This window comes from Penaeus vannamei, chromosome 17 (assembly GCF_042767895.1).
Source record: "Penaeus vannamei isolate JL-2024 chromosome 17, ASM4276789v1, whole genome shotgun sequence".
NCBI lineage: Eukaryota > Metazoa > Arthropoda > Malacostraca > Decapoda > Penaeidae > Penaeus > Penaeus vannamei.
Genome location: NC_091565.1, coordinates 31,055,097 through 31,066,826, shown reverse-complemented (window position 1 = coordinate 31,066,826; position 11,730 = coordinate 31,055,097). Strand labels below are relative to the sequence as shown.

Sequence of the window (11,730 nt, the reverse complement as noted above, 5' to 3'; positions counted from 1 at the left end):
ATGACAGATTTTCATCATGGATCTAGAAAAAAAGGTGAAATCTAAATTATTTACCATTTTTTAAAATTGAGTAAGAAATTAGTAGGTAGTTCAAGACGTTAGAAATTTAAGGTATGTAGAGCATGATTAGTTGATAAATCCCTTTTAGGTGATTATTATAATCCCAAGGATTGATGTTGCATATTTTTTATATCCACTAAACTTCATATCACTATGATGTAAGAAATATTAGTAGAGGAAGGAATGTTGATTATGATGTTCACAAAAGTTCATGCTAAAATGTTAAGATTTATTGGAAATATTGTGGTTTGTGATGATCTATATTCATAGATATTTTTTATTTTATTTATTGATGAAAGTTTATATTTATTAACTCATTAATTAATATGATACAGAATGGTAATCTTAAGACAGCTACATCCCCTCCCCCTCTCTCTTAGTCCTCCTCCCCTCTTTTACCCCCTTCAATCTTTAGAGATCCATGGGGAATTAGAGGTTGAAGAGTGGGGAAGACACACACCCACCTTCTTAATCACCTACCAGGTCAAGCCTCCAGATCCCCTCCCCTAGGGTATTTTCCCTAGTGCTGGAAAAGATAGGGAAAAGATTTATCTCACTGGATTTCTTGCCTTCTGAAACTGAATCTTCAGTCATGTTGCAATTGGTCTTTAACATGATAGGCTTTAAATGATATTTGGTTTGATATTTTCTTGGAAATTTCACCCCTCAGTGATGGGTACGGCTATAGCCATCATGATGTAATCATGCATTTCGTGTATACGTGTCATTACTCACTTGCTCAGCGAGTGGGTGGGCTGGCCAGAAGGCTAAATTGTTACGTAATGATTAGGTCATAGAAAAATTTGGTTCCATCATGATAGGGTTAATATATAGTCAGTAGATTCATGATCACACTTAATATGAGATGTCACATTCAGTTCAGTTACCTACAAGAGTTGAAATGACAGGTTTAATTGAAAATACTAGTAGATTTGTTTTAGACAAGTGAAATTCAGCATATGTCGATATTGCATTTTTATGATGTAAGTTTCACCATAAGATGGTTGAAAATTAAATTAGAAAATATAGGGGAATGTCATATACATAGGGGTAAAGGCAGGTGTAAAAGCAGCTTTAGTTAAGGGGTATTAATCTTGATGCTAATTTACTTGGTGTAGGCAGAGCCTCACAGTATTGTTTACATTCAAGGTAATTCAATAGAACAATGTTTGTGGACTAGATGACCTACAAACATTAATCTGAAAACCTATGATAATTTGATTAATGTATATAGTGTGTCCATTTTAGTAATGGCCAGATTATCCGTTCATATTGGAGAAAGAAAGATTTATTCATGACCAATAATACATATTTTTTTCCTTTTTTTTTATGGCATTAAGGAGTAGAGTTAGAGTTAGTGTAAAATATTCATTGCATTTAAGGATTATCTTGATTATGATTTATCAAGCAAACAAGAGGTGAAAGTATTGATATTTGGAGTAGGGATGAAATATGAAGAGTAAAGAAAAAATATATTATTACAAATTGCAATTAAAATGTCAGTTTTATAATACTGAATACTATAATGACAATTGTATTTCACCGAGGGAGATCCTGGTAGTATTTAAGATTTATTACTTTTATTTGCCTAAAAAAGAAAATAAATTTTTAGTAGTTATGTATTAACTGAAAAAAGTCACTTTGTTACAAAAGAGCATATTTCCAGGTTTAAAGTACACTTAATACCAGAGGTACATTTATATATATATATATATATATATATATATATATATATATATATATATATATATATATATATATATAATTTTTTTTTTTTTTTTTTTTTTTTTTTTTTTTTTGCCAATTCAGGATCATTTGCTCCTCGAAGCACAAATCCACAACAAATTTGCTCCAGATCATGCACAAACTGTAGATATAACATGCAAGAAGCAATCATGTATCAAGAACCAGTCACAGCTTCACACAATGGCTCATACTTTCATGCCTTCTTCACATCTGTCTCTGTGTAAACAGTTTGTTTGTTTACTTAACCACTTGCTACCAGGGATGGCATGTGTGCACATTCCATGCCCACTGTTTGTTTAATTTAATAATTGTTCCACAAGTACTAAGTCAGCAATGAGCCATTTACGAGAACTACTTGTCTCACCTGTATACCCTTTTCTTTGATTTTCAATTATATTTTCTAGTATTTGATACTGCTGCTAATAAAGTCAATAACAATATAGTAATTATAATGTTTGTAACAAAAATAATTGTCAATTTGGTAGCATTTGTAAAAAGAAAAAAAAAAGCATTTTCTTCCTATTTCAAGGAAAGGTGAAGTCACAAGATGTACTAGTTGACTCCTTTGTGGATTAGCACTGGCAGAGCCATCTGTGTACGGAAACATTTAACAAAACAATACTAAAGTGAACACAACATTTTCCTGTTGGCATTGGGTTCATTTCCTCTTTGTTCCTGTCCCTATTTTGTTGTCATATCACTCAAAACACACTTGTATGCTGTCACTTTTACATATCACATACTGTTACTCTAAACTGCTTTCGTAGGAGCACACTTTATTTCACGTACACAGTAACTCATAAAACTGCAAGAAGGGCACATCCCTAAGGCTCTGCAGATACAACTAAAATCAAGAATGAAATTTATTTGGTACACGTTTGATCCTCATTGTTTATCCTTGATAAAATTGATTGTTGAATATGAATAATGATAATGATACAGGGGATCCCCTTTTTTAGTTGTCACATTTCCCATCATTTCACTCTTTTGTCACTGATGTTTTGTTAATTGCATTTCACTCTTTGGTTATTGGGGTTCCAAATGTATATACACACATGTATGCAAATACTCATAAGAGACTAATAAGAAACAAAAAAAATTAAATGAGCTACAATGTGAAATTAGATAAAAACTAAATAAAAACTACAGCATATGCGAACATTATATGTTTCCTCCACTGCATCAGCTGTCTCACGTGCTGTTGAGTATTGATGCTGATTTACCTATCTTGACATATTAATAATAGCTGATGCCTAAGTGTCAACACATTGTGTTAATGCTAAAGAAGATGGAAAATGATAAAAAAGAAGAAAAGTGGTGAACATACAGCTGATAGTGGATGATTAAACAGCGTTGTGTTGAACATGGAATGCATGACAGTCCTCACCCATCCACCTCAACCACTTCTGATTCCTTTGCAAGAAACCTGGTTGATAATTTAGTTGAGTTGGCTGATGTAAAAGGTCTCATCCACCTGTTTGTAGCCCAACCCTTGTTCCCGTGACTTCTGCTATACGTCTGTGGACTTCCCTCTGGATTCCTGTGGTCTGAGCAATAATTACACCTTTCTCACAATATCCAACATTTGCATTTCTCATCTGTATGAACTTTTCTTTGATAAGAATTTATTGTAAGGATATACATGTAAGCTACATGTTTAAGCAGTCCCAGTCCACATTACACATTCATAATGTATTCCACTGTGATGTGTATCTCTAAGTGTTGAATCATTATTCATCATATTTTTCTGGTCCATATTAACAACAAATAATGGGGATCCTCTGAAGTAGATATCCTCCTCCTTTTGGAAGTAAATTTAGATCAATCTGTTTATTTTTAAGGATCTTTTAAATAATTCATTCTTTTTGCACATTTTAAAAACTGTTCATATACACATTTTGCACAGAGACAAATTTTAGATGTGATTTGCTTATTTTGGGGGGAATCTCATTTTTGCATAATTTGTATTTTTTATTTAGTTACATGTTTTTATTTTGTGATACTTGTCATCATTATTATTACCTTTACCATCATTATCATGCCAAAGTCCTGATTATCATCATAATCAATATCTTTATTATCATAGTCATCATGGTTATTGTAATCATCATTGTTGTGGTTCTTTATTATTTTTTTACAGTTAATGGCAAGGCCATTCATGTAGTTTCCCCAAAATTGATTAAGATTCATTTAGTTCTAGGAACTTACTGGAGCTGAACGTTGTTTGCATGTTTTTGAAAGGAAACAGATATTTATATAGTACATATTAAGATCCCTTGCTATAGAGAAGATTTACTTCCATTGTGTTTTGTTTCATAAGACTTCACTTAAAAGAAAAATAAGCATGTTTACCATTCAAGCATAATCATATGGGAATACTGCAGATCCTCTGATTGTTGCTGAAGTTACAGTTATTTGTTTGTTTATTTATTTTTCATTTCAGTAACCAGTATTTTTGGTATAAAACGTATTAATACAATTCCTACTGTTTGACCCCCTGTGTGTGTGTGATTGTGGGCTTTAGCAATTAGCTCTCTCGGCCTTTGACACCATCATTAATCCCGACCAAGGAGTAGAGGTTGGTTTTTTCCCCCCCCATGAGGTTTAGTTATGCATGTTCCCATTCTATCTCTCTGTCTATCTCTGTCTCTCTCTGGGGTGTTGCTGGATGTGATTATTTTTGGAGGATGGTCATTAGGAATTCACCATTAAGAGACTGATGGTGTCTGACCTATAACTTCCCTTGTTTTTCTTGGCATCATGCCTGGAGGTCTCTGGGTCTTCCTCTTCATTTTCTTCATCTTACTTTTTTTCTTGTTCCTCCTTTTCTCTTTTTTATCACTTTCATTTAGTTCATCATCATTATCTTGATCTTCTTCATTTGTACCTTATTTTCTTCTTCTTCTCCTTGTTTTTTTTCTTTTCAATTTTCTCTTTAATTTTTCAACCTGGAATCCCAACTACAACATATAGCATTTTTTGGAAGAGCAACAGATATTTTGACCTTGTAAAGAGGAACTTTTACTCAGCAACCTCTAGGCCTTTGTTATGGTGCTCTAAGTCTTCAATAATACACAAATTGGTATTATAATGTACATTTGACTTGTTTACATTTGTGTGATTCATTATTTTGGTATTATACTTTCTGGTTGCAAAATTAAGTATGTACTCCACAAAAGAAGTAGTAAAATAATCAGGTTCAGTAACATCTGTCTGAGATGGACAATAGGTGATTGTTTATATATATGACAGGAGAGGCTGCAGCTTAGTGTCTGTTGTGAATATTATGTTGTTTGGATTAGAGTATGATTAAAGAAATATTTTTTGTTTTTTCTCGCATGAATTTCCAGGGTTTTGCAGCTGAGGTTTCCTTGGTTTTTGGTGTAGATGAACCCCATTCATATGAGAAAATTCATGAGTCATTTGTGGATAGGTTTTGCCATGATAATACTGTGTGTGATTTATGTTATCAGTAATGTGATCCTCAAATGATGTTTAACTATTATGAGTTTTCAGTATTTCACAGGTGCTTTTTTGAAAGATATTTTGTTTCAATTTTATGCTGAGTGTTCCTACACTTTGCTTAAAATGTATATCTTCAGTGTTGATTGATAGAGGCACTTCAGTAATGTGTAAATTATTTTGATGTGATATAGCACTATTTAGTATTTATGTCTAGAAATCACATGTCCTCATTGCTTGCATTACAGTAATGCAATCTTAATCAGATGTTTTGAGTGGTTAAAATGTTCATGGTTTTTGCACTCTGGTGTCTATAGAGTCATCCCACTTTTAAAACTGTAACCAGGGAAGACTGTCTTTTGTATTCTGATCACTAGGAGATGAGGTAAAGTTTATTACATTCCCAGTCATTGCATCCTACACCAACTCATGAGTCACCAGTGTATAGATTGCAAATTAGCAACAGAAATTGCATGTGAATATGCTTTTTTTCTTCATTATCAATATCAGTGGTTGAAAAAAATGCAGCTACAGATCACCAGAACTGCCTTTTTAAGATTATAAACACAATTACCGATACAGATAGCCTCATGGATGCCTAGGAAAGATTATAGTTTCACTAGATATACTGCTTTTAATATATATTTTTCTTCCCCTCTGTGAAAGAGAATGAAATCAATACTGTGTTATACTCAGTATTGCATTTCATCTTACATATTTTGCTTCAGCTGACCTACCTCCCAGTATTTAGCACTTAGTTTAACATTGCTTGCAGATAAGATACAGTCACAAAAATATATATATTTATTTTTCTTCTTGTATCTTTCATTTTATAGTACCAATGATTAATCTTATCTAGCTGTTTGAAAACAGTATATAAGAGCTATATAGTTATACTTAATTCTTTGAGAAATTAATGTTAAACATACAGTACCGTATAAAGTCAAGAGTGAAACCAAGTTCTCTACAGGATGAGGGAGTTCAGTCTAAATTGAATTATTACATTGTGTTAATCGTAAGTTTTATATTCAGTAATATGGATTGTGTAACGGAAGAGTTAGTGTGTTTTAGAAGATTCAAATGATGTATGAATGCAAATCTGAAATGAATATCTATTTGTAAAGTTGATGTAATGTGTACACTTTCGATGTACTTTTGCAAACCTCCTCCTTATGTCTGTCAGTCTCTTTTGTGTTTCTGTCTCAAATATGATAACTTACTTATTGATTCCTTGTAACTTTATGACATCCATATAACTTCTTTAATCCTTGAGATAACATGGAGTTCTTAGCATTACTATTAACTTGCTTACTTAAAACAGAAGACCTTTGACACTCGATGCCCAGAGGGCAGATTTTAGGATACATCTGTTGCTTTTAGATTGTCTCTTAGTTAGGATTTCTTTGAAATCTGATGCCTCTTGCTACTTCGCTTATCTCTATCTATCTCTCATTCTTTTTCTTTTTCTCATTTTGCTTTTACTTTTCTCTTCTATTTCTCTCTATCTTTACAACTTCTTGTTTTCCCTTTTAATTTTTTTCTCCCTCTTCATAGACTGGCAGACATATGATCAAAAGAAGGCATACATTGCAGGTGTTTGCTATTCCATTGAGGGTATTGAAATGGCCCAAATTTTAAGGCACAGGCAATTTCTCATTTGAAATTTCCTGTGTTTAGAAATTATCATATGTCTGCCTTTATGAATAGGGATTACAAGTACTGACTTTTCAAGCAAACTCCTGTGCTTTAGGACTTCTGTACTGGCACTGCACCCAGGTGTATGTACCTCCTTGTACTCTTAAACACTGCAAGTCCTCCTCGCTTAGCGCACTGTAGCTGCTTGTGCTTACTAGTCTTCCCCCTGTGTGGGTGTGGTGTGCATTGACAGGTTGGAAAGGTACCAACACCCCCTGAGGGCGGCATCCTGTCTCCACAGAAGCCAGTCAACTTGCTCCCAGAGGTCCCTATGCAGCAGACACGCAAGCTCACCGAGAGGGAATCGAAAGACTGTGAGGTCATTGGTGAGTAGTGGTAGATAGTGTTTAGGTTGAGCAGCTTACTTGAAACAGTTTTGTCTGGTCCTTTTTTTTTAACAGGTTAAGGGTAGTGACACTGTTTTTGTCTATATAATAGTGTGATTATTTTTATGTAGAATCTGTGTATCTTCAATAAGAAAAAATATCTCAGACACATATTTCAATCGTTATTTCACAACTCCACTCTACACACAGAACGCCTAATCAAGACATACTTCTACATTGTACGAAAGAGCATCCAGGATAAAGTCCCCAAGGCCATCATGCACTTCTTGGTCAACCACGTCAAAGACAATCTCCAGTCAGAGCTTGTGAAGCATTTGTATCGCACAGAAGAGATCGACACCTTCCTTTCAGAATCCCCAGAGATAGCTCAGCGCAGGAAGGAGGCAGCGGAAATGCTGAAGGTGAGGCTTTCAAAAAGATGCTGAGCTCTAATGAGATGGGATGGACATTCATTCAAACCTGGTAGAATAACGAGGGAAGGAATAAAGGGATGGGAAACTGAAAGAATTAATAAAAACTTGTAGTAAAATCTTGCAGCAGTTAGAAGCTTAACAATCTGTATAAAGATGGTATATATTTTGTAAAAGAATAATACTGACATATTATATACGAAATAAGGATTTGGGAAGATGCATGGAAATTCTGAGTTCCTTCTATTTAAATTTTACTTGCTAATTTATTTTTTCTTTTCCTTTTAGGCTCTTCAGAATGCCAATGTCATTATTGGGGAGATCCGTGAGACCCACATGTGGTAATGAAGACTTCAGCAACAAGTTGGACAAAACCAGTGAATTCATATGTTATCATTTGATATTGTTTTCATGGCAGGAAGCAGTGGTACTCTCAAAGGTGTCTTTACATTGTGTAACTGTGAATGCATTTTCTTCTTCATCTTTTCTTTTCTTTTCTATTTCTTCAATCATTTCCTAATTTTTGGGCACACTTTGTTATCAGTATGTAATCAATACACATTTTTTCTGCACACATTATGGATGTGGGATGATTTATTCATTGATTTTCATGTTAATGTTGTAAAAGATTTATATGTATATAAATATATGAAAAAGGAGATCTTAGTCTGGTACCAGATCTTTGATTTTTTGGATATTTGATAAAGAAGAGAATTCTCAAGGAGTTCTATATTATTTTACATAACAGAATATTTGATACTACAGTACATCCCCTGTGCTGCCTTATGCTATTCCTGACAGTTTAGTGTGAAGATATCAGCAAATCTAGGTACTTACTCTCTCTCCATTGCTGTAATATACTGGGAATGTGCAAGAGCACGTGTGCAAGCGTAAGTGCTAGTTTTAAGGCTAACCAGAAAGGCGGACCTTCCCATGACCCACCCACATGATAGTCTGTAGACCACTGAAAAGATAAATATATCTAGTCAACACTATGGCTGTATTTAGAAGGTAATAAACAGACATAATTTACATTGGTCTTATTTTTGTGATTATTATTAGCTCTTATAAAGGATGTATTGATTTGCATGACACAATCCACCCAAACGTAAATAGGCTGAAATACATACATTAGCAACCAGGTTGACCATGCAGTTTTTTTGATTTGTTAATGTTTAGTATACCCAGTGTCCACTCCAAGTTGTAAACTCTGCCCAGTATGTCCAAAAATGCAATTATTGATAGTAAGGCTGCAGATCTTATGTAGATATACTTTCCATGTGTATGTATATAGATATGTAATTTGTATTTTTTTCTCTCTCTCTCAATCACTTACATAAATTTTAGATATAAGAATGTTATTTGGCTTACCTTGGGTTGCCAGTTGTTCACAAATTTACTTAAGAAACTAGAATAAATTTAACCAAGAAATTAGAAAATGTTTCAGTTAGTTGGTAAGAAACCTGATGATCAGGTGTTCCAGTGTTTCATGTAACACCTAATTGCAATTATTATAGTACCTCTTTTATTTTGTAGACGGGTATGTTGTTATTAAGCATGTGCCCTTTGCTGTGTCAATATAGTATCTTTAATTTATAAAAGAAAAGGAACTTGAATAAATTATTGTATTTTAAATGTAAACTTGAAATATATTTTAGCAGAAAAGGAAAACCTTCTCATATGAAAGTTTTGGCCATTTAGCTTATATTTTGAAAGCCATACATGGGATGAAGAAATTGTAATGCCAAAATCCTTTTTCCCTGAGCACAAATATTGCAAATGCTAACATGTGTAGAGGCAGTTTCACTGAGAGAAAATTCTGTTACTGTGATGACTTTTGGAGACATGAACTCCCAAGTAATACTTGTTGTTTACCACATGCATCAGGAAGCAAACACAGATCATTCTGAGAAGTGACTGCAAATCCATTCCATACAGAATGATAATGTCAACTATATTCCCTTTATGATTTAGGATCAGGTGAAAATTACTTATCTTGTTATTAATACCTGGATGTCTATTTTCAGCTGTCATTGTTATTCATAATATAGAAGATACCAGATATTTTTTTTTTGTTAGTTGTGTGTGATGAATGTTCCAGTACAGTTTGATATTTCTTTTGTAGTTAAAACAGGCCTGTTACTATTTGATTTATAGTTTTTTTTTTCTTTAATTTATTGTAGAATAAGTCCTTTTAATAATACTCGTATAGGATTTAGAAGGGAACAAACATTTTGACTGAATGAGAGTGCATGTTCGTGTGTTTATGTGCCATTATTTATACTGTGTTATTGTATATCTGTTCAGTTACGGCTTATATATGATGATGCAGAACTATGTACAAGTCTTTGTTTTTAATTATGATCAGTGTAAAATAGCGATTATTTTGTTCAGAATTGTAAATATTTGTTCCATTTCAATGGACAACACATAAAGTGATCGATACATTTCAACACTTAGGTCATGTGCGCTATGTACAGCAAGAAGCTAGTGCTCTTATACAGAAAGTGGACACAGAAAACGCATAAGAAAGCAGAAAGCAGAAGTGCAAGGTTGTCTTTGAAGTCTGAAATCTGCTGCTATGAATGATACTTTTAACCTTCCTCTCTTAAAACTTTTTCTTGCTACCAATGACTTCAATTGCCTTTCTTCATTGAATTCCTGTTACTCTACAAATAGCTTCATTCTTTATGTAAATATTGCTTAGTATTATTTGTAAAAATTAGAAATAAAGGTGTTTGTTCACAGTAGACTTGTGTGAGTTATCCTGTCAGTTGTTTATCTGTAATTTACTTGTTATAGAAGTTTTGGGATAATAACTCAAAGTAAATTGTAGAAACCGTTGGTATTAGCCATGTGTACACCATTTGTGTGGAATAACATGTTATGTCTTAACAAAACAAAGTGGCTTTTCATAGTCACTAGGATTTTCCATTAAGTAATTTGTACAGACGATGGCAATAAAGTATATCCTGATTACATTCCTAGCACACAGTTGGGTAATAAGTTGTATGTGTACATGAATTATAAATATTAAAGTGATTTAAGTTTGATAGCATATTGGTTTTGTTAAATGTTAATAAATCCTTTTGGAGCTAAGAATCAGAAGGAAAGGAGGAAAACTTGGAAAATCCCCCCAAGCATTTGTTCATTGTTGTCATGGGGCTTAGGAGATGGAGATGAAGGCCCTATGTTAGGGATTACCACTACCTTGGGCCTCAGCCCTCAGCTCAACTAATTATGCGCAGTATTTTCTCCTCCTACTCTCCTTTTCCTTACCTTCCCCAACCCCTTCCCCTGTCCAAATCCTAAGGTGTGAGAGTTGTGTTGAAAGGATGAAAGGCTGACTTGGTGCCAGTTATGAATGGGCCTCAGGGAGCCATTGGCATGGTATTCCTTTGGTTAATTGTTTAGCCCTTACCCTTCTTGGGGACCCGGAGGGGTGGACCTTTTATCTTCCCCACATATTTCAGGCATACTTTTTCTAGTAATGAAGATCTTGGACTCTTTTTAGAGACATTTAGGCTTGTCCTTTATCAACTAACCTTGAATCTAACTCCTCTGGTTTACTGACCCCTGCCTCTCATTTGATCGTGGTTCCGACCACTTCTACTACACCCTACTCCTCAACACTTTTTGTCGACTTGACCAATCCTTAATCATCTTCCCAGATCATAACTCAACCTTCAAAAGGCCCCTCCTTCCTCACTCCCAATGCCCTCAACCCCATCTGCGCAATCATCTCCATTTCCTACATCCCTTATTACAATTCAACATTATTGCCCTCTGCTACACAGTGCAACAGTCCCTCTTCCTCCTGTCCTCGTTCTTCTATAAGTCTTCTGAGTACTCTTGTTTAGCCCAGCCAAGTGGGATTGTTTTGTGTGATTCCCCCTACAGCCCCATACTCTGACAATACCCTACTTTTCCAGTAATGCCTCTAAAAACAAGTAGGCAAAATCTCCTTCCGCAGCTGTCCCAATCATCCACGCCTTGTCACAATCTACCCT

At 34.3% G+C, this 11,730-nt stretch overlaps 1 protein-coding gene across 4 annotated transcripts in view; it reads left to right on the top strand.

The window, feature by feature from the left end:
* LOC138864566 (dynamin-1-like protein) overlaps positions 1–10,467 on the top strand; it is an 11,047-nt gene extending 580 nt beyond the window's left edge. Inside the window, exons 2-5 of one of the 4 annotated variants that reach the window (XM_070132195.1) lie at positions 4,331–4,384; positions 7,205–7,289; positions 7,500–7,711; positions 8,009–10,467. In XM_070132195.1, the coding sequence (XP_069988296.1) occupies positions 4,331–4,384; positions 7,205–7,289; positions 7,500–7,711; positions 8,009–8,065 (408 nt within the window). In that variant the 3' untranslated portion in view covers positions 8,066–10,467. Of the gene's footprint in view, positions 1–4,330; positions 4,385–7,156; positions 7,290–7,499; positions 7,712–8,008 lie in introns of all 4 variants that reach the window. The other 3 variants (XM_070132194.1, XM_070132198.1, XM_070132197.1) reach the window with 3 other exon arrangements.
* Positions 10,468–11,730: the final 1,263 nt, after the last annotated feature.